The 27,253-nt window shown below is 37.5% G+C and overlaps 1 protein-coding gene across 3 annotated transcripts; it reads left to right on the top strand.

Annotated features, from left to right (window-relative positions):
- Position 1: 1 nt before the first annotated feature.
- Positions 2-17,602, top strand: DCUN1D5 (defective in cullin neddylation 1 domain containing 5). 3 transcript variants are annotated; one of them, XM_075742315.1, is made up of 9 exons: positions 2-419; positions 1,003-1,040; positions 3,165-3,251; positions 5,904-5,974; positions 6,368-6,459; positions 12,374-12,482; positions 12,576-12,680; positions 13,530-13,632; positions 14,395-17,602. In XM_075742315.1, exons 1-9 carry the CDS (start codon positions 334-336, stop codon positions 14,448-14,450), a joined length of 747 nt encoding a protein of 248 aa, XP_075598430.1. In that variant the 5' UTR covers positions 2-333; the 3' UTR covers positions 14,451-17,602. The 3 variants fall into 3 exon arrangements, with proteins under 3 accessions (XP_075598430.1, XP_075598429.1, XP_075598431.1); XM_075742314.1 differs by lacking the exon at positions 1,003-1,040 and having other exon boundaries at positions 5-419; positions 3,160-3,251; XM_075742316.1 differs by lacking the exons at positions 2-419; positions 1,003-1,040 and adding an exon at positions 1,170-2,589 and having other exon boundaries at positions 3,160-3,251.
- Positions 17,603-27,253: the final 9,651 nt, after the last annotated feature.

Below are 27,253 nucleotides of genomic sequence, written 5' to 3' on the forward strand. Positions count from 1 at the left end.
GCTGTCACTTCCTGCTCAGCGGTGTCTGTGTCCGGGTCGCTCGCCGTTCCTTGAGCAGCCGCTACCGCCCCGTTTGCCGCTCCTGCGCCGGGCGCGACACTTGCTTCAGGGACCGGTGCGGCGGCGGGGCCTCCCCGCGCGGCGAGCGGGAGGGCGGCAGGGCCCGGCGGGGGGTGGAGAGGAGCAGGGCGGGACGGGGCTCCTCTTGTCTCCTCACCGCCGGTCTCGGGAGACGGCGGCGGCCGGGGGGGGGTGGGGGCGGTGAGCCCGGGGAGGGGGGGGCCTCGGCTGCGGGCCCCGGCAGCGGGGCGGCCCCCGCCCGGAGGCAGGACGATGCCGGTGAAGAAGAAGAGGAAGTCCTCGGGGTCGGCGGCTGCAGCGGCGGACGACACCGGCCTCAAGAAATGTAAACTCGGCAGGTACCGTCTTGCGGCGCGGCGCTGCCCGGGGGATAGCGGCGTGCGGGGCGGGTCGGGCCCGCGGCGGCGGCTGTTGCTGACTGTCACGTCCCGGGCGAGCGGCCGCGGGGACGGGCCGCTCCTCCGCGGGCGGGAGGCCCCGGTGGCCCCGGCCGTGTGGCGGCTCCGCACCGCGTGCCCCTGGGCTGCGGCATCCCTTTGTGCGGGGCCCGGGGAGCCCGGCGCTGGGCTTCGCACCGGGGGCGGTGTGGGGCCCGGTGAGGCGGCGTGGGGCCGGCTGGCTCCGCGCGGTGCCTCGGTCGTGCTGTAGGGCCTGCTCTTGGCGCAGCGCGGCGGGCACGTCCCGGTGTCGGGGCGGGCTGCGCCTTGCAGTGTCTGCCTTTGGCTTGTTCAGCCTCGGGAGAAACGCTACGGAATTGCTGCCATCCCCTGCGGGCTTTGCCTTGTACAGGGCCCGTTCCAGCGTTTGTCCCCGTATTCATTCTAAGCTTCTGCCCAGGGTAGGCAGGTCTCCTTTTAAGGTTCCCGATACTCGTGGAGTGTCTGTGTTAAACCGTCTCTTTTTTTTTTTTTTTTTTTCCAGTGAAATGGAAGGAGAGGTCAGCACACTCCAAAACAAAATCAGGAAAGGTTTTTCTAATAAATACAGGAGTCTGAGCATCTTGTTCGTTAACTGCCATAAAAAGACTGCTTATGTCATGATATCCAACAATTACGGTTAGAATGATAAACCATTAGTATGGTGTAGCAGAAGCTTCCAGTGTGGCTTCCCTAAAGTAACTGTATGCCTTCTTCATTTATTAGAACTTTTCAAGTATGTCAGTAAACCAGTAGTTATGACAAACGTCCTGAGGACATAAGAATACAAAGGACTTACGAAATCGGTGCTACAGGAATGGCTATTGCAAGACACTGTGGCGTATGGCCTTTCTCATAGATTGACCAAGCTTGAGCTGAGAAGTTCCCAGGCTTTTTATTTTGCTACAACTGTTCATTTTGGATAACTGTTCCAGAGCTCACTTTATGCAGTCATTAATGATCATTTAGTTTCAGTCTAAATTTATTCATAGCCAGTTAATAACAGTTCTTGTGCCTGTGATACCCTTTAATATAACACTTCTCCCTCATGGTTCTGCCTCATAGTGTGTTGGGAGTGACAGCTTATGTTTTATTATACTTTATTTTGTTAAACGAAACAAGCTAAATCCTGGTTTGTAATGCAGATTTTTCAGTTTCCTTGCTCGTTGTAGCTGAGTCTTTGCATCTGTTCTAGTTTCAGTTCATCTTTCTTGAACACCGCTGACCAAGATTTTATGATCTTAATTTCTGTTACTTTATAAAAATCTCTTGAAAGCTCCTCAATAGAAAGAAAGAAGAAAAAAAAAAACAACCCCAAAACACTTTACAGGAAGCTATTAGTCATTGGGCAGAAACTATGATGTAAATGAGAGTTCATTCTAGCTGATCACAAAATGTTATACACAAGCGTTTTTGATGTGGCATTCTTATGTAGCAATATATTGCTAATATTATTTAATAAAACCAGTGATTACAAGTGGGTGTATGTTAAACTGGATAAAACCAACAGGCAATAGCATACTATATGGCTCTGTTTCTTTCTGGTGACTTGTGTTTTTAATGGCGCTTTAATGGATGTTTGTCTGTAGTACATCTTTAATTCTTGCTTTTAGTACATAATGCTCTATCTGGGAGAGCATTGCTTTCTTTTCCAGTGAAGCTTAAGGCAGTACAAGGGAGATAAAGTTGTTCACCACCTCTCAGAATTGAACTATTCTTTCCCTGCTTGACGTTTTCATTTTAAAATTGCAATGTAGGAGCTGCATAATTTTAAATCCTCTCATACAATTAACTTCCACTTCATTCTTAGAAATAATTTTAGCTTGTTCGAAACGTCTGTAACTTGTGTTTGAAAGGAGCATGTATTGAAAAGGTGCTGCAACTCCTCACTGGCTAATGATGCTTTCATGTGGTCAGTGTTTTTACTGGAAAAAATCAGTTATTCTATGTAGTCTTTTAAAGAATGATAAATTATGAAAATTCACTTCCTAGGCAAACTGTGTTGTGTGTTGCATAATGAAAACAATGTAGGGGGGAAGCTGTGCGTGCTGAGCAGTTTTAGTCTTAGCATAGATTGCATATTACTATTCTGGTATGTACACCAAACATCTATAGAATTTACAGATATTTAGTTACATGTTTAATGTAAACAAATTGGCCGAGTTTTCTTCCCAAATTTGGATGCTTAACTATAAATAGCCTGGCTTTTAAATATGTCAAACTCTGCAGCTCCTGTTGACCTAAATGGGATGTGTGCATATTCAGCACTCTTGAAGATCATGCTGCTTATTAGAGACCTAACTTTAAATGCCTGCATATAAAAATATAAGTAGATAATAAGGCATTTGAATTACTGAGTAGTGATATTTTGACCATCTGTGTGTGGGTTTTTTGGTTTAATATCTACAAGATAACAGTACTTTTGCATTTCAGAAAAAATAATAGATGTAACAAATTTGGCTATCAGAGGATTGTGTTTCAGGGTAACTTTATGTTCTAACAAGTGTTGAAATAGGATGACAGACAGTTGCCCTTTAACAAATAAAGCTTCATTGTTGATGTATATTGACTTCGTCAAACAGTTTAATAATAAACTATTTGGAATTTAATTTTAAATTATGTCCCATTCGTCGTATTAAAATCATCCTTGTGTTTCTATAAGCTATTGCAGATCACAAGCCTCTGGTAAAGTCATAAGTGGAGAGGAACATTTTTCAAGCAAAAAGTGCCTGGCTTGGTTTTATGAATATGCAGGTAATATGCAATGGATTCATATCAAACTATATGGTTTTATTTAAAACAAATGAATACATGAAATATTATTTCCATTTTGGTTTTTATGCTGATGTAGACATAAATATGTCTGTATTTGCTTCCTTTTAACATGCACTTGAATTAATAGAGCTTTTACTATCACCTTTTCAGTATTTGTTCTTTTTGACTTCTTTACTCTATGCTCTATAACTTACCATGGTGCTCTTTAAAGTGAAATAACGGATGTTGGACAGTACAGTGTTGCACCAGGATATACTGAACAATTCTACTTCTAGATTTGAAATGGACAAGTAGAAGTCAGGACACTGAAAGAGAACTTATATCTAAGTTTATTTATCTAACTAGACCTTGTTTATAATCAAATTGGAAGGATAATGAAATAAGTCATGATTTGAGCCCCTTGGTTTTCTATTTTACAAAATAAAATAATAGATGCTTATTAGGACTGTTTTTCCTATCGGAGAATCTGCCCTAACATTTTTGATATTCTAAATAACAGATGTTTCATTCAAAAGTGTTAGGTCTAGCCTCTCTCAAATCAAAATTGCTATCCAAGTAATAGTTGCTTTCATGAATATGCAGTATATTTTGCAGAATTTATTAGACTGTTACTGCCATTTATTTAGCAATTATAGGGTTAGAAATTCAGGACCTGTAAACTGTTATTAATTTCTTGTCTAATCGCTACTTGAAGTCCATCAAAACTAGTTGGTGATTAAAACTCATTAATGGCCAGTTCTTAGTATGAAATGAGCTGATGATTTATCTGCCAGCAATTGGTTTGAGCATATTTATCAAAACTAATATTTTCCTTGCAGTCTTTGCAGAGTAATGAACTACTCCTGATTCTAATAATCTGCTTTCTAATTTAGGTTTGAGGCATGCTATTTTGGAGTAAAGAGTCTTTTCTGAGGAAAAAAAATTCTCAGTTAATTTTCTTCTGTTAATGTACCTGCACATACTTTTAACTTTTTTAAGGCCTGTAAATTCTGGTTTTGCTGTTGAGTGAAGAACTGAATGTAGGAGGTTATACTTTGTCAGTTAACCAACAATCAAAATCTGCCGTGTTTCTAGCATGAAATAGAATTCCAGTGAAATTATACACCATAGGAGATTAAAGGTTTCCATTAAAAGAGAAAATTACATACACACACACATATATATGAATTGTACATACGATTTCTGGGCCAAAAATCTGATTCAAGTTTATACTTGTTATTACCAGTGAACCCTTGTATATGTTTCTCTTCATAACTTAAACTTGCGTGGTTTTTTTTTAAACACATTCTGTGTAAGGGCTTCTCAAAACTAGATGGCAGCGTTTTGCTTTGCTTACCTAGGCAAAATCTTCTTTGCAACGGTTTTCAAGAGGTGGGGATTCATGATCTTAAATGCCAATTGCATTTTATTTTCCTGTAAAAGTAGCCATTCTCAATAGCTTTTATTGACTATGTTCTTATCTCACAGTGAGTAATTATTAAAAGTACGTTATCCAAACTCTTAAAAAGAATTCCACTTAAAATAACAGCAGCGGATACAGATGAAGTAGAGACAGGTATCATCAAAGTGGAAGGAAAAAAAAAAAAAGGACTGTTCTGTCTATGTATAAAGAGCAACATTTGCCAAAAATTGTAAAAATGGCATGTTGTTTTAGAAGATAATGCCTTTACCTTTTACCTGGTTCATATTTGCTAAAACAATGTTAACATAATGATCCAAGACACATCAAAATAGCATCTCAACAGGCCTTCTAATAGTGTTTGGTTGCCCAGTAGGAATCATTTTTGGAAAAGACTTAGCCAAAATAACTGAAACCAGAGAGAGATTCAGAGAAACCAAGCATTGTAGGGCGTGTCTGTGTGTGTTCTATAAATATGCTATTTTGCTGCTTTTTAGAGGCTTTCTTCATATTAAAATGGAAAAATGACAGCATAACACTAACTGTTGTGGTCCTAATAAAGTTATTTTCATTGCGGTCATAAACCTTTTTCTGCTCTGTACAGGGCTAACGTGCTTAACGTTTTTCTGATGTATTGTTATCACTCTCCTCATATTACTTAGCATGATAAAACTAAACATACATTATTTGAAAATTCATCCTTTTCTGTGTTAGTGCAAACCCATAATGTGAACACCATTGAAAGAGTAATATCTGTAATAGTAGCTCAGACAGATTCTTTTTTTATTTATTGTTGATAAAATATGTCTTTGAAGAACACTATTCATAGAATAACTTCAGCACAGAGTAGCGGTACCCATGTTGTCTTAAAAACAATTGACCCCCCCAGTTACTGGAATTGAGCTATGTTAGTATAAAGCTCAGTGGAGTCTTATGAAAACTCACATACACGAACTAAAATAGCTTGTCTGCTGTTGGCGGGAGGCAGTGCACAACATGAAAGTTCTGGTTTAGTTTTGCTTTTAGTTCATAGTGTTACTTCATATGTAATATACATGTCTCCATGTTGCAGTTGATGTAATGGTTCTAACCATTACTACTACTTTATATAATGTAATTCAGTGTTTTTAAAGATAACTTGTATGAAATATAGTCTAATTCTTGTTGTGTGTAACCCATGTGAGCAGTGAATGTTACTTAGATTTCAGTCTGATTTCTTTTTGGTTTTGAAGGTCCTGATGAAGTTGTGGGGCCTGAAGGAATGGAAAAGTTCTGTGAAGACATCGGTGTTGAGCCTGAAAATGTAGGTTTCTTGACAATACTGGTAACACTTTACAAGGTGATATTGGATAAGACTAAGTTCTGTGTAAAATTGTTAACTTCAGTAAGCGAAGAGTTGTTTATCCTCCTGCTTTCAGGAACTGTTCTAAGATATTTCAGCTAAATTAATTGTGCGTGGCTGTTGTGTGAGGGGTTTTGTTTGTTTTATTATAGTAATACTTCATTTTCAGAAATTGAAATTAAGGGAGAGATTGCACTTAGCTGAATTATTAAATGGTAACACATATGAAGTGCAAGCATGTACAACAATTGTTAGAATGTTTGAATGCTTGGAGTTTTCTTCTTGGACATCTAGAAATTAGTCTTTTCTTATATACTGATTCCTTTTTCTTCCCTTGTGTTTTTTTTCCCTTAGATTATTATGTTAGTTTTAGCCTGGAAACTAGAGGCTGAAAGCATGGGATTTTTTACCAAGGAAGAATGGTTAAAAGGAATGACCTCATTACAGTAAGAGTGTTTTTACATGTATAATAGAATGTTCTAATTTTATGTTTGTACCAGTAGCTTCATTATTCTTGCCCTCAGTTTCTTGTGCATTGGCAATAAGATGCAGAAAGTCTTGCTTTTAGGACTGGTCCTGGTCACCAACTAGAAGCAGCTACTGTTGTTGCTCATCAAGTTGTGAATCTGCTGAGTTCACACAAATGATAAAGTTTTGTCTAAGCCTACTAAGTCAGGTTTTGGTGGCTTCTTTTTCTTACAAAAAGTGTGTTACAATATCATTCTAGTTAGCAGACACAAATAAGTAGATTGGAGATACCCATAAGCATATCTCAGCACTGATACTCTAGAAAATTTTTACTGCTTTCTAAGCTTTATAGATGAGGACTGCGTTGATAATAATTTTAGTTATTAGTGTTATTTATTAGATGCAGGTCTCAAGCTGTGCTTAATTCTTAGGTTAAATAACATTTTTTCAATTTATAAATAAATATCTTCTGTTTGTAAGAATGTTTGGTGAGATAATGCTCTGCCTAAAGAGGTTGTTTCTTTCATGAAACTAATCAACTTCTTGTGAGGCTTAGTTCAGTTGTTGCTTTTTGTTTGTTCTTCATGGAACCACTTATGGTACATGACTGTTTTCACAGTCACTTGTTATGACACTGCATTCAATATTAAAAATGTCAGGGAGCTACTGTTGCAGCTACAGCATGGTGGGAAGGAGGGGCTGGTTTGATCCTTGGAGTTGGCACAATTGCCTTATCAATTGTGAATTGGTTTGGGAAATTGTATTGGGAGATACTCTCTGGTTATGCGAGAATGAGTAAGTGACTCTGGCCTTTCTTGTTTCATTTGGGATTAGACTTCTGATAGATGCCTTGATTGTTTTGTGACTATCAGAAGCTCTTAAATTTAGTCAGAGCTGGAATGATTAAATTGTCTGAAATTCATGATGATGGAGATTAAATTCTGGGTGCGTGGCCCCCAGAATCAATTCAGGTGCATGAATTTTTAGATGCAGTGAATGGGTATAATTTGGTCACTTCTCTGAAGTACTTAATTTTTATGCCCAAATGGGAGCTGTCAAGAGTTAGCCAGTCTAGTGGAATGCAAGCAGAAAAACATATGAAATAGGCATCTCTTCAGAGCCAATATTATAGACTTTGTTTCTAATAATCTGCTGTGATTAGGAATCTTCTGGTTCTTTTAAGAACAAAGCTGGTCATGCTGTAAGCTAAAGGTGTTGAAGACAGAAAATATGGTACTGCTGTGTATTTTTATATAAACAGACTTGTGATCGAAGGGCTTGCCTAGCCTAGACCAGATAACCTGTATGTTTTGCTTCCCGTGGGTGTGCTGTAATAGAAGGCAGTAAACTAAGCATCTGGATGAGGTAGTGACACTCACATAAAGGAATTCAGGATTTGTTGGCTTAAAAAGAGAATATTAATCTGTCAACTTGTGCTGCTTATGCTTACTGGGAAAGGAGGATCATATTATGGGATTCTATCTGGGATAGAGGAATCTAGTTTCTCTTGAAAGGTTTGACAGAAGTTCTGAAGAAGAAGGATCTTACACTGTTAAAGCAATAGAGTATTATTACATTCTAGCACAGCATTTTTTGTTTAACGTTTGCATGAAGAAATGACATTGAAATGCATTAAAAGCCTGGAGTGTATTCTAAGTCTGACTTATATTACAGAATCCTTATTTCAAAATGTGTGAAATGTCACATAAGGTAATTGCATGAACAGAGTTGGGTGGAATTCAGCTCCGTAATAAGACACCTAAATGCGTGGTTTATATGCAAGAGCTGCATTTCTTAAACTCTTACTGCAATGTCTGGAGATCTAGTTGATGTAGTGGAGCCTAGGGAGGTATGCAGTTTGCCCTAAGACCTAGTGACTGGTCACCTGAATTGCTCTTTCAGGTTGGTTTGCTAGACCTCTATGAATGACAACACCTAAATCTAATCTACAGTTAGATGCCAACATTTGGGTGCTTGAATCTTGAAGTGGCATTCTTTTTGTGTGTGGTTTTGTGATACGCTGATGAAGTTTGTTCTTTAGAGAGGAGGAGAAAAATAAATATGTGATAATGTATACACTGTCAAAATTAAGGCGGATCAAGCGCTAAGTAGCTGCTTATGAAACTTAAACAAGCTGCGAAGGTGAGGTTTCTGGTATATCATGTTGGTAGGGTGAATTCTACCATATATATATGTGTGTGTGTATATATGAATGCAGGGTGCCTGAATCTAAATTAAACACCTGAAGCTCTTTTCATAGTCAACGGAGAGAAACAAGTACCTCTGGGCAATTTATTACAGCTATTTTAGACGCCTCCTCAGGATGAAATTAATAGCCCTCAGGAAGTGACTCTTTATCTGCATTTGCTTTAAAGCCATTGGAGGGTGAGTAACTTAGAGTTGAGCATTTAACTTTATGTAGCTGAGTTAAAGGAGAAGCATACTCATGTATTGGTCAGTTGTAGGCTTTACAGACCTACAAAGGGGGAAAAAAAATCTGGTTAAAAAATGAATGTGAAGGAAAAAGGATTACAGTTCACGATTTTATTAAACTCCACAGAAGTCATTGTTTGAACTAGGTAAATAGAAACAATTTTGTGTGTAAGAAAGTGAGGTATAAGCAGCTGTATTGTCTGAATACTTCCCTCTGGCTCGTTTTTGGTTTTGGTTTTTTTTTTTTTTTTTTTTTTTTTTTTTGAACCTTGGAGTTTGAGCTGACTTTTACATTAAAGTTGAGCTTTTGAAAATGAGTGGCCAGGTAAAGGGGAGAGAGCCAAATTAGATTCCAGCTGAGGGAAAGGTAAGGTTATGATCTCACATTTTTAGGTACAAGAGAAACCTCCTGAGAGAGGGTTAGTAAGTTCAGGTTTGTAATTTTTTTCTGTTTGCAGAATTACTAGCAAAAACAACTTTTTGGGGTTGGTTTTAATGATAGCCTAATATCAGCTGCTTTTGCAACAAGTTTTTTGCTTATTACTGCCTTTCTGTTAATGTTTGTGAGGCTAACACAAAGCATAGTATAAATGAATTTTTTTTTTAATGCCAGTGTATCATTCAACGTATACTGGAGTCTGAACGATTTACAGGTGAGGAGACCAGAAATTAATTGACATAGTGAAACTATAGTATTATCAGGACATGGAAAAGATGTCTCTTTGCTCTTTTAAGCTGTTATTTCCTTAGACCTCTGTGTACTCCAGTTATAACATGGAAACTACATTTCAGAAGATCCTGTTTCAATGCTTGAAAAGAGTGGATAGGCTAGATGGATAGCATTTCCTTTTGTCCATCTGGAGGGCTGGATGATGGCAGGGGATCTCTTTCGTAGATTAAAAGACCTTCAAACTACTTTAAACTAAAAGTATTTAATGGTAATATATAATGTTCATATGCATTTTACTAATTTTCCTTTTTAGTAAGGGACAAGCATGTGTGTATAATTATGAAATATGAAACATTGGAATATCTAAGTAGGAGTTATTAAATCATTACTCTGTCCATGTTAGCTATGCCTCAAATGAAGTCTCTACCTCAATAGACGTCAAAATAGGACTGCTTTGTGGTGCTGATTAAAGTTTTGTTTTAAATGTGATGTAGGGATGTAAAGAGAATGTAGTAAGCTAATGACTAGTTTTGTTGATCTTGAGGTAGCCTTGTTTAGCATTATCAGTAAAGGCAGTACAAGAAAGCATATCTTTTTTTCTAGTCTCTGTTACAGGAGTTTGGTGTTAATTCACTTGTGCTAATTAGAAGGTTGTTCTGACTTAGAATAATCTTCCTAATAGTAACTTTTTTTTAAGTATGTGTGACCTCAGTCATGTTTATGGTATAGCCACACAAGCAACTATATCTCTCTAAAAGAGGAGTTTGACAGCTCCTTACTGCACTAGTTTGAAGAAAATCAGTGGCCAGGTATGGAAATGCCTTAAATGGCTTTGAGAGAGATGTCCCTGCATCGGGCATCAGGGCGTAGTATCTGTCTCTGAGGATGAGCTGTTTGACTGTTTGGGTTTAAATAGGTTGACAATAGCTCAGGAGTCTTAAGGCTTAATAATTGCACATTTTCATACCAACTTTTTCAAGAGAATCACTTCTGCATTAAAATACATATAGCCATAGTACAGTAGACAATAACAGGGATTTTACTTTGTAGTTAGATTTATGATTATTTGAATGATTTTAACAAAATATTTTGAAGAAATGTAAGCATACTGAAATTTGTGTTTATCCATGGTATGGTAAAGCATCTCAGTCAAATTATATTTGACAATGTGTGGTAAACCCCCTTGAAGTAGTCTATATCTGTCATTACCACAATACCAGCATAAACATTTAGTTAGGTGTTAAATAGGTAGATTTGTCCTCAAATGTAGAGGACAGTGTTACTGCATATGAAGGTCTGAATACAGAAAAAAAGAGATATGAATATAAAATGAGATACCTTTATAGCATAACATAATACTCTTTTAAGGGTTAAACAATAGACTATGTAGACTGATTAGATGGCTGAAGACAAAAGTAATTGTATTTTTAGTTAAATTTACCGAAGCTTTTTTTAATAAGGTTACTTTCCAACTTAATGCATGGTTTATTGCAAAATATATTAGTTCTTGTCATCTGAATATGCGGTCTAATTAGCTAATAGTTTTATTTTCTTAGCACTGATCGCAGCTAGGATTCAGTGCTGCTTTGGGTAGATGCTGCTAGAGACAAGAAATAACAAAAGACTCCATCAGCTGGAACTGCTGCATTTCTTGCAACTGTTCTGAGAGGGACAGGCAGACACATGCACACACAGGCTAGCAGACCTGAGGAACAGGGGGTATTGACTGTGGGCAAAGTACAGCATCTCGGCAACCTGCTGCGGTACTCCTGAAGGGCTCTTGGTGTGAGCTGCTGTGACAAGTCCATAAGGAGCTGTTAAAGATGCAGATGTGTTCTCTGATGGGGAGGCTGCCAGAAGGGGGGGACACAACCAAAGGAAATATTTACGTACATCTGCATTTCTGAAAGGTTTGCTTCTATCAGAGAGGATACAGGGCCAAGGTGGATGTTTTATTTCTTTTTTTTTTTTTTTTTTCTTACAGCAGCTATTATTTTATAAGAATAAAATGTGGTATAATGTAACAACGGTTCTTTTGAGTGAGTCTTTCCTGGAGGATTAGCATGTGTAAATTATATTTTCCTCTGCCACTGTTAGTAAATATAACCCATTTTCTGTTTGGAAACAGAAGTCCTTACTAAGTAAAACACATTAGAGATCTTCTTTTCTGCGAAAGGGTTATTCTGTCAACTAGCAGACCTGTACATTCTTGTACAGCCTGTGAGTTTTCAGTTGAATAGCTACTGACTAATCCAGATGATAGGCTTATCAGAGCTTGCATTTATCAGTCATAAAACATGAGCAGAGTTTTGCAGAGTGCCTGCTCAATCCTGCCACTTGTAAATATGTAGTCTTGAAGTGTGTGTTTAGGGTTTATTTTTTTTTCCAAAGAGATAGGGCATAAAGCTCTTATTTATAGCTGGATTTTACCACCTTAATGCACACTTTCATAGTGATTGAAAGATAAGGTAGTGCTGGGTATGAGTTTAAATTGCAGACTATGGCATGAAAAGACTACTATTTGAGAAGTAAAGCAGAGACTTTGTGTTATGTTGCTGATACATTAAAAAAAAAAAAAACTTGCTTACAGAAGCCAGGCATTCATAATTTCAGTAAGCTGCAAATGTTGAGCATGTTTGGTGTTCTTTAAGTCACTTTCATAGTATTATTCCTATACATATGATGATTGCATTTTAGTGATTTTAATTTTTATGTTTGATGGAATTTTTTTCATTATCCAAATGTGGTGTTTTGAACTTCTAACGTCCTTTGTTTTTCTTTATTTTAAGGTGTGACTGTACAGAAAAATTGCAGAGTAAATTTGACTTCCTGCGGTCACAATTGAATGACATTTCATCCTTTAAGAATATCTACAGATATGCCTTTGATTTTGCAAGGGTAAGACTACTGGAATGTTAGAGAAGTTCTTACTTTAATTATTCAACAAGCTTGTACTTGAGTGGTTTTTGTGCTTTCTTTATTCAACCTTAGGATAAAGACCAGCGAAGTCTTGATATTGATACTGCAAAATCCATGTTAGCTCTTCTGCTTGGAAGAACTTGGCCACTGTTTTCAGTATTTTATCAATACCTTGAGGTACAAGTTTCCTTGACTTTCTGAATGATGGCATAGTAGTTGGGCTGTTCTGTGAAAAGATTTCAGGGTTTGTTCTGTTTTGCTCAAGAATGTATCTATATTGCTCCTCTTCCCTTGCTCGATGCTTATGAAACTGTGATGTTCTGGTATGCATCACAAATCCTTTTCTCCCTTCCTGTGCCTCAGCCTCCTGTCTCTTATCAAAGGCAACTAAAATTCTCTCTTAATTAGACTACAAAGGTAAATTTAAAATTAAATAATAGAGCCCCAGTAGTCTCTTCAGCTGAATTTCAAGTTTGTTTTGTGTAGATACAGTACATAGGTACCTTGAGCTCTGGCTGTCTTTGGAAGATTTTGGTCAGCTCAACTGCAAGTGACTTAGTAACATGGACGTGTAGGTTGTGGAGCATGCTATGCTTCATACTATTCCCTGGCTTCAAATCAGTACCGATGTTGTAAAGTAGATGTCCTTATGATCATACTGTATTGTACCCTGGAGAAAAGAAGATTTTTGTAATAGTTCATTCGGGAAATTATCCGAGCTAGGTATTGACCCACTTCAGGGCAAGATAAAAATTTACCAGTTTTTGAAACTTAAGAGTGGTGACTTCCTGATTCCCTGGTATTTCCATTTTGCTCTGATCTTTCAAGAAACCATTTAAGGTAGTTTCATAACTATGAAATATGTGTATGTGTGTGGTCTTTTTAAAAGTGGAAAACCAAGGAAATAGTAGCTGTTACCCATTAAATTATTTGTTAGGAACTGATTGAAGATAAAATGAAAGAAATGAGATGCAGCATTACCCAATACCACCTGACATTTTAATGTTCTGAAATTATTTTCCCTAGCAATCGAAGTATAGAGTTATGAACAAGGATCAGTGGTACAATGTGCTAGAGTTCAGCAGAACTGTCCATGCAGATCTTAGCAACTATGATGAAGATGGTGCATGTAAGTATTCATAACATGTTGTTTATTCAACTGTTATTTCAGTATTTTCAATTTGCATAAAACAAATTTCTGTAACAGAAATAATACTCTAAGGTAAAAGTATCTCTTCTCCAACAATGCATAGAAAAATTGTCCTGATAACCATCTATCTTCAAACTGCAGATATTAATTGTAGTAGTATGTCAGGAGTATGATGGGGTACTTGAGCCGATTTATATTCGGTTGAGGATCTAGTGAAGCTGCTTGCTACATGAAACTATGGACTTGCAAATAGAATTGTAAACAGCAATCTCCCATTTTATACTAACGTATAATAAACTCTAGTTAGCTATAGAGTAGCCTAGTTGCTGGTACTTGTGGCTGAACTCTACACCTGGCTGATAGTCAAGCCTACTATGACTGAATTGCATTAGGCATCCCATTTTGGTCTGTGTTCTAATTATGTGTGATTTTGAAATCTCTAGGAAGAAGGAATTAGTTGTGCTGATTTACAGTATAACCATATTTTTAGGCTTTCCATTCAGTTCAGTGCACCGGTCATATGTCAGGAATGCTTTTTTCCATAGTTCTGTGTAGTGTTATTTGTGCACTTTGGGCCACCCTTGGATTGAAATTATTGTAGTCATCTTTGAGTCTTCATAAGTATTTGACCATAGGATTGACATGGATGTTACCTAGACCAATAGTTTTAACCTTCATACTTTAAGAGAAGATGTTTGAAAGACATTGGCAAATATAACTCCAAGTTTCATCCATTTGCAGGGCCTGTACTTCTGGATGAATTTGTTGAATGGCAAAAAGTTCGTCAAGCGTCATAGCAAGAATTCAAAAGAAAATGCAAAAGTTTTTTTGGTGCCCGCCTGTACACAAACTAATGAGACAAACAAAGGATTGCATTTTCATTCTTAAGAAAGACTTTGCAGTAATTTTTTTCCTTTTTTAAGGAAAATTTCTTGTTACACGTGATATGGGCATTGAACCACACCTCTTCTGAGACTGAAAGTTGGAGTTCTTGTTTTGAGTCTTATGTTTATAGCATTTATTTCAGAACAATAAAGATTCAGATTTGTGACAAAGGCCTAGAAGTGAAGAATGTCCCTTGAATGTGAGTGTGGTGTCTATTTTTAAAACCAAATCTTTAAGATTATCTTTCTCAGAAGTGCCCTTTGCTATGAATTTTTGAAGACCTTAAAAATGCTTAACTGGCACTGTTGCTTGCTGATGGTATGATTGTCTTGTGTGACAAACATTAGAAAGAATGACTGATTTTTGGAGCCCTGGGTGGGAGTGTGCTAATTTCCGTGTTAAGTATTGGTCATGGGTTGTGCCACAGTTTTCAGCTCCTTGTGGAGATAAAGGCCTTAAACTCTTTTTTTTTTTTTTTTTTTTTTATTCAGTACCCACCCAGTGGCACAGCATTTAATGTCAGGCCCTTGTAAAGCAGAAGGCAGTAGAGCATATGGCTCTATATGCAGAATGGCTGAAAACTAGTTGCCTGTACTTCAGATGGTGAACAGAAATACTCTTTGGTACAGCAAGGCAGCCTCAAATTTTTATTACAATTCAGACTTTGGATTGCTTTGTATAAAAAAAAAAAAGTGCAATTTGTATTTTAAAAGGGAAGGCTGGAAAGACTTGGTTTCGAGCTTTGCTTCTTATGTGTTTTAGACTGGAAGCATTCATAACATGATTTTTTTTTAATCTCCCTGGATGTTTTTCATAATGTGAGTCAAGAAGAGACTATTAAATCACCTACCTTTGACCTGTATGTAACAGGCTATTATTTTTTACCCTATTATTCCATGTATTGGGTCCAATAACTACTGCAATTGCCCTTTTAGGTGCTCAGTATTCGTGGCAACTTTTAAATACAGTAGAAGTTTGTCACTCTACCTTCCTGCCCAGGAGACCCAATGCCACCCTTGAGAAGGAAAGGGATTTTAATAAATGACTGTGAGAAACCAAAACAGAATGAGCGAATGAAGCATTTGTAACTTCTACTTTATTATATAAATATATTATGTAGACTGTGATAATGCCACGAGACTCAGTTGGTGATCAAGGCCTCATTGTGCCAAATATTTCAACAGCTTGAAATAGGAATAGACAATGTAAGCTAGGCATGACTTGATCTTTGCCTCAGGGAAATGACTCCTGTTTTGCACATCCCTTATTCAGACTAACAAGCGTGAGTTTTCCTGTCTTTAAGGAGAGCTTTATTCCCAAAATGAATTTTTTTTTTTACAAGGAGGAGAAAAGAGAAAAAAAAATACGTGGAGAAATAATAGTAAGTGGGACAAACTAGTAGTGTGTGCTTGTGCTCTTGTTCTACTAGAGAGGACCACTCTTGCAACTTACTCTCCAGACCTGCTTGCTGTGGGCTTCAGGAAGCAGTGCAGTGGTGGTCCATGGGCTGCTCTGCAAGTCACCTGGTAGTGCAGCTGAACCTTAGAAGCTTGGTGCGAAAACAAAACAAAGAAAAAAACAGTTGAGATACTTGGAAGGTCTCTGTCTGTACAGTACCTAGTGTGTGTGTATGCAAACGCATGCACTACAGCTGTTCTAAGTATTTTTCCACCTTTTTTAAGGGAAGTACTTAATTTTAGACCTCATGTAGGCTGCAGCAGTTCCCTTCAATATGTTACAAGTTGTCCATTTACATTGCTGATAATTCTGATTTCACTCATAACAGAGTGCCTTTCGTTTGGAAATTGCCCTACCCCACAGAAAGTTAGTGCCAGAATGAGATTAACTTCGAGTCCCAAGATCTGCTGGTAGAGTGAGGTCCCAAGATGTGCAGATAAACACACCAATTAACTTATGTTGAAGGAGGTACTGCTGTATACTAAATCTATGCAGAGGCACTGATTTTGAAATGACTTTCTTAAATTCACTGCAATGGCTCTCCTTGCCAAGTATGTTTAGTCCCTGTTATAACTGGGAAATTCTCCTTCCAGAATACCACTGAGAAGATGAATATTTTATAATGTGATTTAAAAAAAAAGAGAAAATCATCTTTTGTAGGTAACTGCAAACTGTTGTGAATTCAATTTAAACCAGTTGGTCCTAGAGGATGGTATTAGAGTCTAACAGTAGGAGTGATGCATCTACCAATCCAAGGTGGTCAAGTACTTAAGGTGTAAGACACTATGTGATGTATCATTTGTGTCTCTGTTAAGGTTTTATCAGTATTCCTGTGATAAATCCGTGGATTCAGGGATTTATAACTTGGTTGTGTGTGTGATTGAAAATCATCAGTTACTGTAAAACTTTGACTGGGAATGAATGTATTTAAACTACTTAAAATCAATATAGTTTTTCAAATTTGAATAAAATAGGTTTTTAAGTTATGTTTTGTGCTCAAAACTGCAATCAGAATTATTGTTTAAATGTGAACTAATGGCTGTACAGTTTCATTGTGAGCTGATCACTTCTATTAGCTGTCTTTTATTAAATCACCTTACAGCTTACTGTGGATAAGTGCCGAAAGCTGTTTATTTATTTTATTTTTTTAATTTTGTGCATGTCCACAAGCCAAAACTGAGTTCAGCTAAATGTTTTCTTTAGTCTTTGAATTTTAATTTTGCTTTGCTCAGGTGCATTTCGGTCTATTGAATTAAAAAAAGTGACACCTTATTTTTCAGTATTCCAAGATGAAAGTTCACAGGTGAAATATGCTGCCACAGTTATGACAAAAATCAAAGGTGAAATGTCTTCCAAAACTAAATGATAGTGGTGTCTATCTTGATGTTATAAACTTCACTTTAATCTCACTTTCATTTCTTGATATTAATTCTTCCTAACATAACTAAATTTTTCTGGTTTTCTTAGACGATTAACAGTTTTGGGTTTTAAATCTGAAAATGTCCACCTATTCATGGAAAAAGCCATACTGGTAGATTGGAATGTAATATTTCTCCTATGTAAAAATGTGATCTTGAATTAAACAGTCATGTATGTTTACCAATGTCTTTAACTGTATACGTAGTTTCGATCCAACTTATCTTTACTGGTTAAACATCTAATTCTTTACTAATGGCTGTAATTTCACATTTCTATGTAGCAGAATTTGAATTTTGCATTTGAGATTGCTATGGATACAAGCTTGGTACCAGTCACAGGTGGCCACAGAGGGGGCACTATTGTCTATATTTCCATTGTTAAGGTTGTTTCATATCTCTCAAAAGCTTTGAGTTGATATATTGACTGCACAAAAATTGCAAAAGGGACCATAAGTTTAATGTTTCTGTTTTGTTCATTTTTTTAAGCTAGTGAACAATTCTTTCAATGCAATATGTACAAACTTGTACAGATTTAGCTTTGTTAACTATGATGAATAAAATGGTATGTAATAGGGCAGAAAACTTTTTTGTCATGCTGCCTCTTTCAGTTTTTTTCCTTGTGTATGTATAATTCTTAAAATCACTTAATTTGAGAGACTTAATTCCAGCAAAATGGATCAGTCTAATTTCTAACTTGACCTTACTGAATAATTTCTTTGCTTTTGTGTGCATATATAGAAAACAGAACCTGATCTCAACTGGGAGCAACAGCAAACACCATTCTTGACTCATCCCCTGTTATTGGGTGCTGATAGAACATAATGTCCTGTTAATTAGCTGAATTATTCATTGGATGAACACTGCTCCAACAACCTGTTGATGCATGTGAATGAAAAGAGAATTGAGGTTTTTTTGTCTTTCCAGCCTGCCTCCCTTAGCATATCTCTTGGGACACTCATCTGCTTTTAGGAAAGGACTTGGTGTTTTCTAGTGTACCCTTCCATAGGGTCTTTCAGAGCCTATTACAGAAAGGACCAAAGCCAGCGTCCCACCCTGTTTGAGGTAGGGACATTTGTTTTCTTTGCAGATAGAGCTTGTTCCACTACTTGACACTTTCTGGTTGTTAAGATCAGATGGCATACCTGCCTCAGGACAGTCTTCCCTCCCAAAGATATCAGTCTCTCTCAGACCTAAGGCAATGCCTGTTTGTTGTCTCCACAGTTCCACTTCATCTTCTTTTGATAATGAAGTTCCCTATGCCTTCCTGGCTCAGTCAGATGTTTAGATGTATGCAAACCAGGCATCTCATATCTATATCTACAGGCGATGGCAGCAGGTCTGTTACTTCTCTTTACACTTGTCTTCTGTATTATCCTTCGGTATTTCTTTCTGCCTCTGTGGAAAGGACACTGTAGTGTTAGGTAGGCATATTAAAGACTGAATGTATACTGCAAGATGATGGCTAGTGTGATCTTTATTTTTAAACCACTACCAGGCTTGTCACCAAAATGAAATTTCTCAGATTTGTCTATCGCTTCATCCAGACTATAAGCTTAAGTCTTGCTCCTGTTTTTATCTTAGCTACTCAGAGTATGGCATTGCCTATATATTGGGATCTCCTTAGCTTTTTTCCCCTTGAATAGCAACAGACCATAACAACACTGGCAGAAGATGGAAGTTACTGAATTTGTCTGTATTATAGGCCTTACAGTGGACAGATTTTTATCTTGATGAGCTGAGTACTATTTCGTAATCGAAGTTGGTTCCAACCGTGTTTCTGTAGAATGACATACCACTTTATACGTTATTAAAATGTTATGGGTTTGTCCTGTTGGTGTAGAAATTATGCCTAGTGATAAAGGTGCTTTAAATATGTAAAATTTTTCAGCTTCTTAAATTAAACTTCTTAGATAATTTTTTACAATTTAAGAAAAAAGTTACTCCATGTTTCAGGGGTTTTGTTCTTGTATGTATTTGTATCAGAGTGGTGAACTAGTGCTGATTATAAAATAATTTAAAGGTATTTTCAGCTGATTTAAATTCTAGCTAATATACAACTTATTTTTCCTTATTGTTTCCAGAATTATTTCATTTTTATTTTCACTGTTCATTTTATTATAGGAAATTAAAGGGCTAGAACATAATATTGCCAGCTAGTGTTTTTTCCGATAACAACACTGAGGTGATTTTTAAACATTAAAATATTTCAGGATGGTTTACTGTGACTATTGCAGTAATTATGATAAAATGAAATGGTAGATCTGACTTATAGCCTGCTATTATAGGATTAATGTGAAATTATTTTTTTGCATTCAAAATCAGTTAACTCTAAATCAATTTTTGTAATGAAAGAGGAAATATAATGTAATGCCTCTAGTAATTAAAACTTGTAAAGAAATATGCTAAACTTCAATAGTTAAATCTGGTCAAAATCTCGTCTACCTGGTAAACAGACTTCAAATTGAATGTGGAAAAAGTGTCAGGACACCTGAATGCATGATTCAGGACACATCTGAAATAAATTATTAATCCATGAGAAATATAATAACTTTATTGTTGCTGTAATTTGCAAATATTTAAAAAGAGGAATATTAGTTATTTAACAAGTACGTCCTCTGCATTCCTGGTGCTTGCTTCAGAGTTACAATTTTAGGTGGTAGTTTGAGGTATTGGTTCTACTGGCATGGACCAACAAAACAAAGAAAACAGTTTATTCCCCTATGTGTGTTTGGTTTTTTGCATCAGGGCTGAGAAGTAATACAAAACAAAGACTAGTGCTGGAGTTCCAAGGGCTGGGCATGGATTGTGACACTGATTTTGTCATGATATGAAATGGAAGTATTCAGTAGCACACAGGAAAGAATAGGAAATAAATTTGAAAATAAAATACAGTCATATCCTACCACTTTTCACTTTATATCCATGCTTATTTGTTTAACCAGGGGAATGTTCTGCTCCGTTTTCAGAATTGTAGTCTCTTTATATACATGCACACACTCTTATATATAAAAATAAATATATAAATGTTTCACATCTGGTGTTCAACCTGGTGGGAACTGCCCATAAAGAGTTTGAAGGTGGTAAGAGAATTAGAAAGGAGTTTCAGTTCTCCCCAGTGCTTTGCTATAGCGTATGTATGTTTTGGGAGCTGTGGAGGTGGCTGGTCACCTTTCTGTCCTATGCACATCACAGATTTCCCTCAATGGTGGTTTTGCTGCGTTTGAATGGATTTGTCCTAGGAGCTGGTTTAAAGTTTTGATAGTGAAATGCTGTTCCCTTCCTGAATCTTCAGGAGCTTATTCAAGACCCATTGACTTTAATTATATGGTTTGGGGGTTGTTTGGTGTGTCCCTTCCCCCCACCCCCCAAGGATTGCTGGCTTACAGAATGAGTACTCTGCTGTGGAAAAATGTCCTCGTAGAACTGGAGATGCCAAACCTAACATTGTTCATGGAGGATGATGATTATTACTGACGCTTGAGTAAACCACCAGGATATTTATGTGTCAAGACCTACCCTTTGCCAGTATTTCTGACTTTTTTTTTTTATGAAGTTGATTATGGAACTGTGATTTTAGGTCGTGTATTAAATCACGCAAGGATATTGCTGTGCCTATGCTGTACAACTGAGTATATGCTGTACTGAATTTCATTACAATGTATAATTCTTAAATGAAATGCTTATGACTTTAACAATATAGGGTGTTATAGTTTGTGGAGTGTCATATATTTTTGTAAAGTAGTGAGTATGATGCATAGCTTGATAGAAAATCACTGGTTTCTGAAGTTATGGGGAAGCATCTTAAATGTCAGGTATTCGTAAACAGTGAATAAGCTTCAAACACAGTTTCATTTGCTATTTTTTTATGCTCATCTTAATTTCCTAAAGGATCACTGTTCGTCAGGGACCATGTTCATGGTCCTTGTTTAATAACAAGAAGAATATTATTTTTCTGTTAATTCGGGAGTTTGGGGGGCAGCTAGTGTATTAGCATGTAAGGCTTCAGTCTCATTGTACTAGGTACTGTGTTGTTAATAAAACTGTTGTCCCAACCTACTGACACTACTGTCTTACAAATAAATACTGTGCTTATGCTTTGCATAGTGCTTGTCTTTTAACTAGAATATTCCTGCAATGATATTAAATACTTTTGTATTTAAGTACATCATCTGTAGTTGCTCAATATTCCTTGAAAATGTAATTAAACCAAGAACTTGTTTTCTAGTAGTAATGTTACTAATGCAAGGGAGAAAATCACCTCATTCCCATTTATTACTTTGTTTATAGACTTTGGCCTTCTTTGTCTCAAAGATTTGATTTGTGTTAGCATAGTTAAGAGTTCACCAATGATGGCTCCAATCAAGTTGCACGAATATTTTGTTTAAATTTTACCCTTTGGAAGTGAATAACAGGATCCCAGTTCTCCAAACATGTTTAAGATTTCATCCTTAGAGAAATTAGGTTCCTAATGATTGACAGGACATTTATTTTAGGCCCTTCTAGCTTAGATTTTGAAATGGTTCATCCCTGAAATAGTGGATGCCTTAACTACAATAGCAGCAGATTGTTAAGCCTCTGCTGCTTGGAAATACCAGGTGGAAGACGGAGGAAGCTCTCACATTTAGGTTGCATTGCAGGCCGGGTTAATGTGTACATCCCTCAGGCTATGGTTTGAAGCGGGTGTGAAGCTGGCTGTATTTCTTTTAAGTAAGTTCTTGTTATATTGCAGAGAGAAATTAAAGATTGCCACAGTACGTTATGCAACATTCATAGATTTAGAAATGGTGGGGCATGGTAAGGCACGGGGAAGAAGGAATTGTAAGGCAGTGTCTGAGATACTTAACTTTTGGCTGGTGCAGTGCATTCTGCAAGCAAAATTATCTGGTCTGAATTTTCAGATTTTGGGTGTTTCCATATGCAGATGCCTAACATGCTACACAGAGGGCCTGTTTTTAAGAAGATTTGAATATCCAAAGATGTTGGCGCTTATCCTTTGCAACAATGTAACCCCTTGATAGTATTCTGGTGGCTGCTAGGAAGAGGAAACCATTTAATTGCTGGAACTGTAACAGAACTACAAGAAACGCAGGACCAGTGGATTCCTATTCTTCTCTTGCACACCTGATAGATGTGTCATGCTGGACATCAGGAGTAGATGCACTTTGGTTGTCCCCAGCCACATGTGACACACACACCCCGAGACAATCAGCTTTGGACGGATTTGATCTGGAGTAAGGAATTGGTACGTGATGCATCTAGCAAAAGTTTCCTGAACATCTGTGTGTTACAGAACTGTGACACATCAATGCTTGGGAGATAATTTGAAAGAAAAACATTACAACAGCTGTTTCAAATCTAAATGAAGCAGGACTAGATTTAACCAGCTTTAATAGATTTAATTTGTGGGCTGAAATTGCCTTTTTGCAGTTCAGAAAGCCCCAAGTTGCTTTGGTTTTGCTGAGTTAGCTCTGGGGTTTTAACTGGAAATATTTCCATGCAATATACAACACATTTTGTAAACAAGGAAGTGATTGTGGTTTTACATAACAATGTAGTGCCAGTAAAATATAGTTGTTGGGAACAGCTAGAATTTCTGGACATAAAAACGTATCTTTTGTTATCGGTGGCTTACCTGGTTGCTTTATTTAACATTGCTAATCTGGTTTTAGAAGGACTTTTTACATCACTCCATTGAATTCAGTTTTGCAAGTGCTCATCAGCATGAACATGGGTTGTACCGGTGGGTCCTTGGAAATCAATGACTCAAAGCTCACCAACACACAGAAGGTGAGCAGCTGTTATTAACTGAAATTTTAGAGCAGCAGTTTATAAATGAACATAAAAATTCCCGCTGTTGTGGTGGGACAGCTAAAACAACCACACAGCCCTTTGCTCACTGCCCCAACCAGTGAGATGGGGGAGAGAGCTGAAAAAAAAGGCAAAACTTGTGGGTTGAGATAAAGACAGTCTAATTGGACAGAAGAGGAACAGAAAAACAATAATAATGATAAAAGAATATGTAAAACAAATGAGGTACAGCACAGTTGCTCATCACCTGAAGCCAAGGCTCAGCTAGTTCCTGAGCCGTGCCACCTCCCCCCAGTTATATACATGAGCATGATGTCATATGGTATGGAATATCCCTTTGGCCAGTTGGGGTCAGCTGTCCTGGCTGTGTCCCCTCCCAGCTTCTTGTGCACTCCCCACCTTCCTCATTGGCAGGGCAGTATGAGAAGCTGAAAAGTCCTTGACTCTGTAAGCACTGCTTGGCAGTAACTAAAACATCAGTGTGTTATCAACATTATTCTCATCCTAAATCCAAACCACAGCACTATAGCAGCTGCTAGGAAGCACGTGAACTCTATCCCTGCCGAAACCAGGACACCCACATAACTATTTTCTTCTGCTCTTCCATTGTAAAGCAGCAGGATTACCGACCCCAGTGGCAGCGCCGCAGTAGGAGTGCAGGAGTGAAAAGTTTACTGACGCTTGTGCTAGCCACCTGTATGGGCTTTGCAGTATGCACAGAGATGCACACCATCACAGCCAAACAACTAGAGATCTCTGAGTTGTGTCGTGGAAGATAATTTTAGTTTGCCCGCGCTATAGCTCAGTCACAGTGGCTGCAGTCCAGAGATGCCGTACTGGTTTGGGGAACAGCTCTCCAGTGCATGTGGTTTCCTTTTTGAAAGGATTTACAAATTGGTTCCTGTTAAAACATGATTAGATAATTTTATCTCAGTGTTTTGCTCTTATCCCAAAGATATTAAATAAGTTACTTCTGAATGTTAATACAAATGCTAAGCACATCAGTGCAATTTGAAGGCCTCACACTAAACAAACTAACTAATTAAATGTAGCCGAAAGAGAAGTCAGATAAATCCACGATACACTGTGAGGTAAGATGTGTTTCATCATCTAAATGCATATTTTCTGTCTGTATAAGATAGAACTTTATATGCACATTGGAAAATAAATGGGTTTGAGCTAAAGGTTACTGTCTTTTGGACTTAGATAAGCACTTACAGAATGCTGTCATGTACTGAGCTAAAAGCACTTTATTAATGACTGAAACTTCACTGTGCACAGTATTGTAGCTACAAAATTATTTTCCATTTAATAGACTGATGTGCCAGAGGTTACAGGGCAAGTCACTGGCATATCAGGAGTCTGCACTGCTCACCTGCTTTACTAACCTTGACAGTGTTGCCAAAACTTGTGTGGGTTTTATGCCTGCAGGAAGGAGAAACTAATGGACTTTGATCCAGCTGTATGGGTGGAATTTATGTTTCTTGGCTTACCTTTTCAACAAGCAGAGGAGAGCTTTACATCTTACAATTTGGGAACAAAATGTGCTGGCAAATACGTATGTGCTTACTGTTGTTACTAAAAGAGAAGACTGAGAAGGGATCTTATCAATGCTTATAAATATCTAGAGGGCATGTGTCAAGAGGATGGGGCCAGACTCTTCTCAGTGGTGCCCAGCGACAGCACAAGGGGCAATGGGCACAAACTGGAACACAGGAAGTTCCATCTCAACATGAATAAAAACTTCCTCACTCTGAGAGTGACCAAGCACTGGGACAGGCTGCCCAGAGAGGTTGTGGAGTCTCCTTCTCTGGAGATATTCAAAACCCACCTGGACGCGCTCCTCTGCAACCTGCTCTGGGTGATCCTGCTTTAGCAGGGGGGTTGGACTGGATGATCTCCAGAGGTCCCTTCCAACCCCTACCATTCTGTGATTCTGTAAACGTTCCTTAGTGGTACAAACATTGCCAGTGTTTGCTGTTTAAGGCCAAACTATAGTGAATTAGCAATATGTTAACGATGTAAATTTTATACAAACACAACTTTACAGAAGTTTGTGGACAAGGGGTAGAAATGACACCCACAAACAAGAAATCTGTGGTCCCTCTGTCCCTTCCTACCCTGCTTCCCTCCTCTGTAATTGTGTATCTTTCCAGTATACAAATGGAAATTTCCTGAAGAAAAATTTCAGAAGAATGAAGAGAAACTGACTAGAAGCAAGAGAGTTTTATTTTAATTGCCATTTTACTGAATAGTTTCATTGGAAAAATTATGTAGTTGGAAGCTTCAGAAACAAAGTGCAATGAACTAAAACTAGAATATTGCACTGCGTAACATTGATGAGTGTTGTAAACATCTTGGAGAAGTTATGCTTAAAATCATGATTTTTCTTCCTAGTTTAAATAAAAGACATTAGAGGATCAGTCATCTTCAAGAAAATATATAAATTCAACTGCTATCAAAGTCAGATGTTTCTCTTTCATCGGAATTACACCTTGGATCTAATCTTGCTCAGTCTTGCTCTGCATAAAGAATCCAATGGAAAAAAGGTGGTACAACACAAGCACCACGTCATGGTTTCTCACCTAGGTAACATGATTAAATCTGTGAAAATCTGCTAGATACAGTTCAAGCAAAGTTATCTGATGCAAGAGACTGAGAGAAGAGAGTGTATTAATAAATCAGTATTTGGAAGAATATTGAAGGAGTTGGTTTCTAGCTACAGCAAGTAAAAAAAAAAAAAAATCCCACCAAAAATTTTGAACTAAGACTCTATGTTATAAAAGTGTTAAAGTATTTCAGGCTTCCACCAGTGGCATTGATCTGACTTTGAAAAATCATTTCAAAATTATTTTTAAAAAATTAAATGAGAGACATGTTAAGCTGAAACAAAATGGAAATTTTTTTTTTGAAATAATGAATTTAAAATCTGTTCAAAAAATGTGTTTTTTTAATCTGAGTGTATTAAAAAAGGACATTAATTAGATTTAGTACAACTATGTTGCCTTCTACAACGGGCCTTTATTATGTCTGCCATCAGTGCAACTCACTGTTGTGACCAAATTAGAAATCATCATCTCCCTACTCTCTCCTATTTTTACTTCAAGGAGAATGTGCCATGGTTTAGAATACTAAAATATAACAGGTTATTTTCAGTTTTAACCCAGAGGGAGGATTTGGAACTTTAAACAGTGCAGCTTAGCAAGTTAAATTTTAGGTAAATCTAACCGGAAAAGTTGCAGTGAACATTCATCTGCTGATTAAAGAATGTGCATTTAACAAACATCTTGCATATGCTGCAGTACAGCAGCACAATTTGCCTGTTTTGTGCTTTTAAAACTCAGATTGATTTCATTAACAATTAGATTCACACCTAACTTCTGATCCACAGAATCTCTTAATGGGACAAGAGCCCATCTGTCTGTAGAACTGTCTCCTTGTAAAATGAGTGATGACTAACGAGTCCTGCTGCACACTTCAAGAAGCTGATGTCAGAGGCTTATTAGCAGGGCTAAGATTTTAAAATACTCTTTTCAAAAGAGATCCAGGAATGCTGTCTTTAGGCTGTTGTGGACATGCAGGTATAGCTAAAATCACAGACAGAGGAATAGACTTGGGGCAATATTCTTAAAGTCCACTTCTAAATGTGTTAATGCTACACATGCACAAAGCACAGTTGACTGTGTAATTAATATGGAAAAATGTAAAGGCTGACAGACATTCTGCAGAGTGAGGTTACTATTGAGAAAGAGTAGCTTTGCATAAACATTGGTCTGTACCCACATAGAAATCCTTTTTTTTTAAAAAAGGAAGAAATACTACTTCACAGTATTTACAACCATGAGATTTTAATACCTCTTTCCAGCTATTTAAATAGGTAAATTTATGTCATTATCGAGTCCTATAGAACTCGATGTAATGGATGGAGGCAGATCTGCAGAGTGCTGTGGTAGTGCAAAAGCAGTCTAGTTTCTTTTGCCCCTGAATTGGACCTTGGAACTCTGTAAGAAATGAACCTCCTTGTTTCTTCC

This window comes from Balearica regulorum, chromosome 1 (assembly GCF_011004875.1).
Source record: "Balearica regulorum gibbericeps isolate bBalReg1 chromosome 1, bBalReg1.pri, whole genome shotgun sequence".
In the NCBI taxonomy this organism is placed as follows: domain Eukaryota; kingdom Metazoa; phylum Chordata; class Aves; order Gruiformes; family Gruidae; genus Balearica; species Balearica regulorum.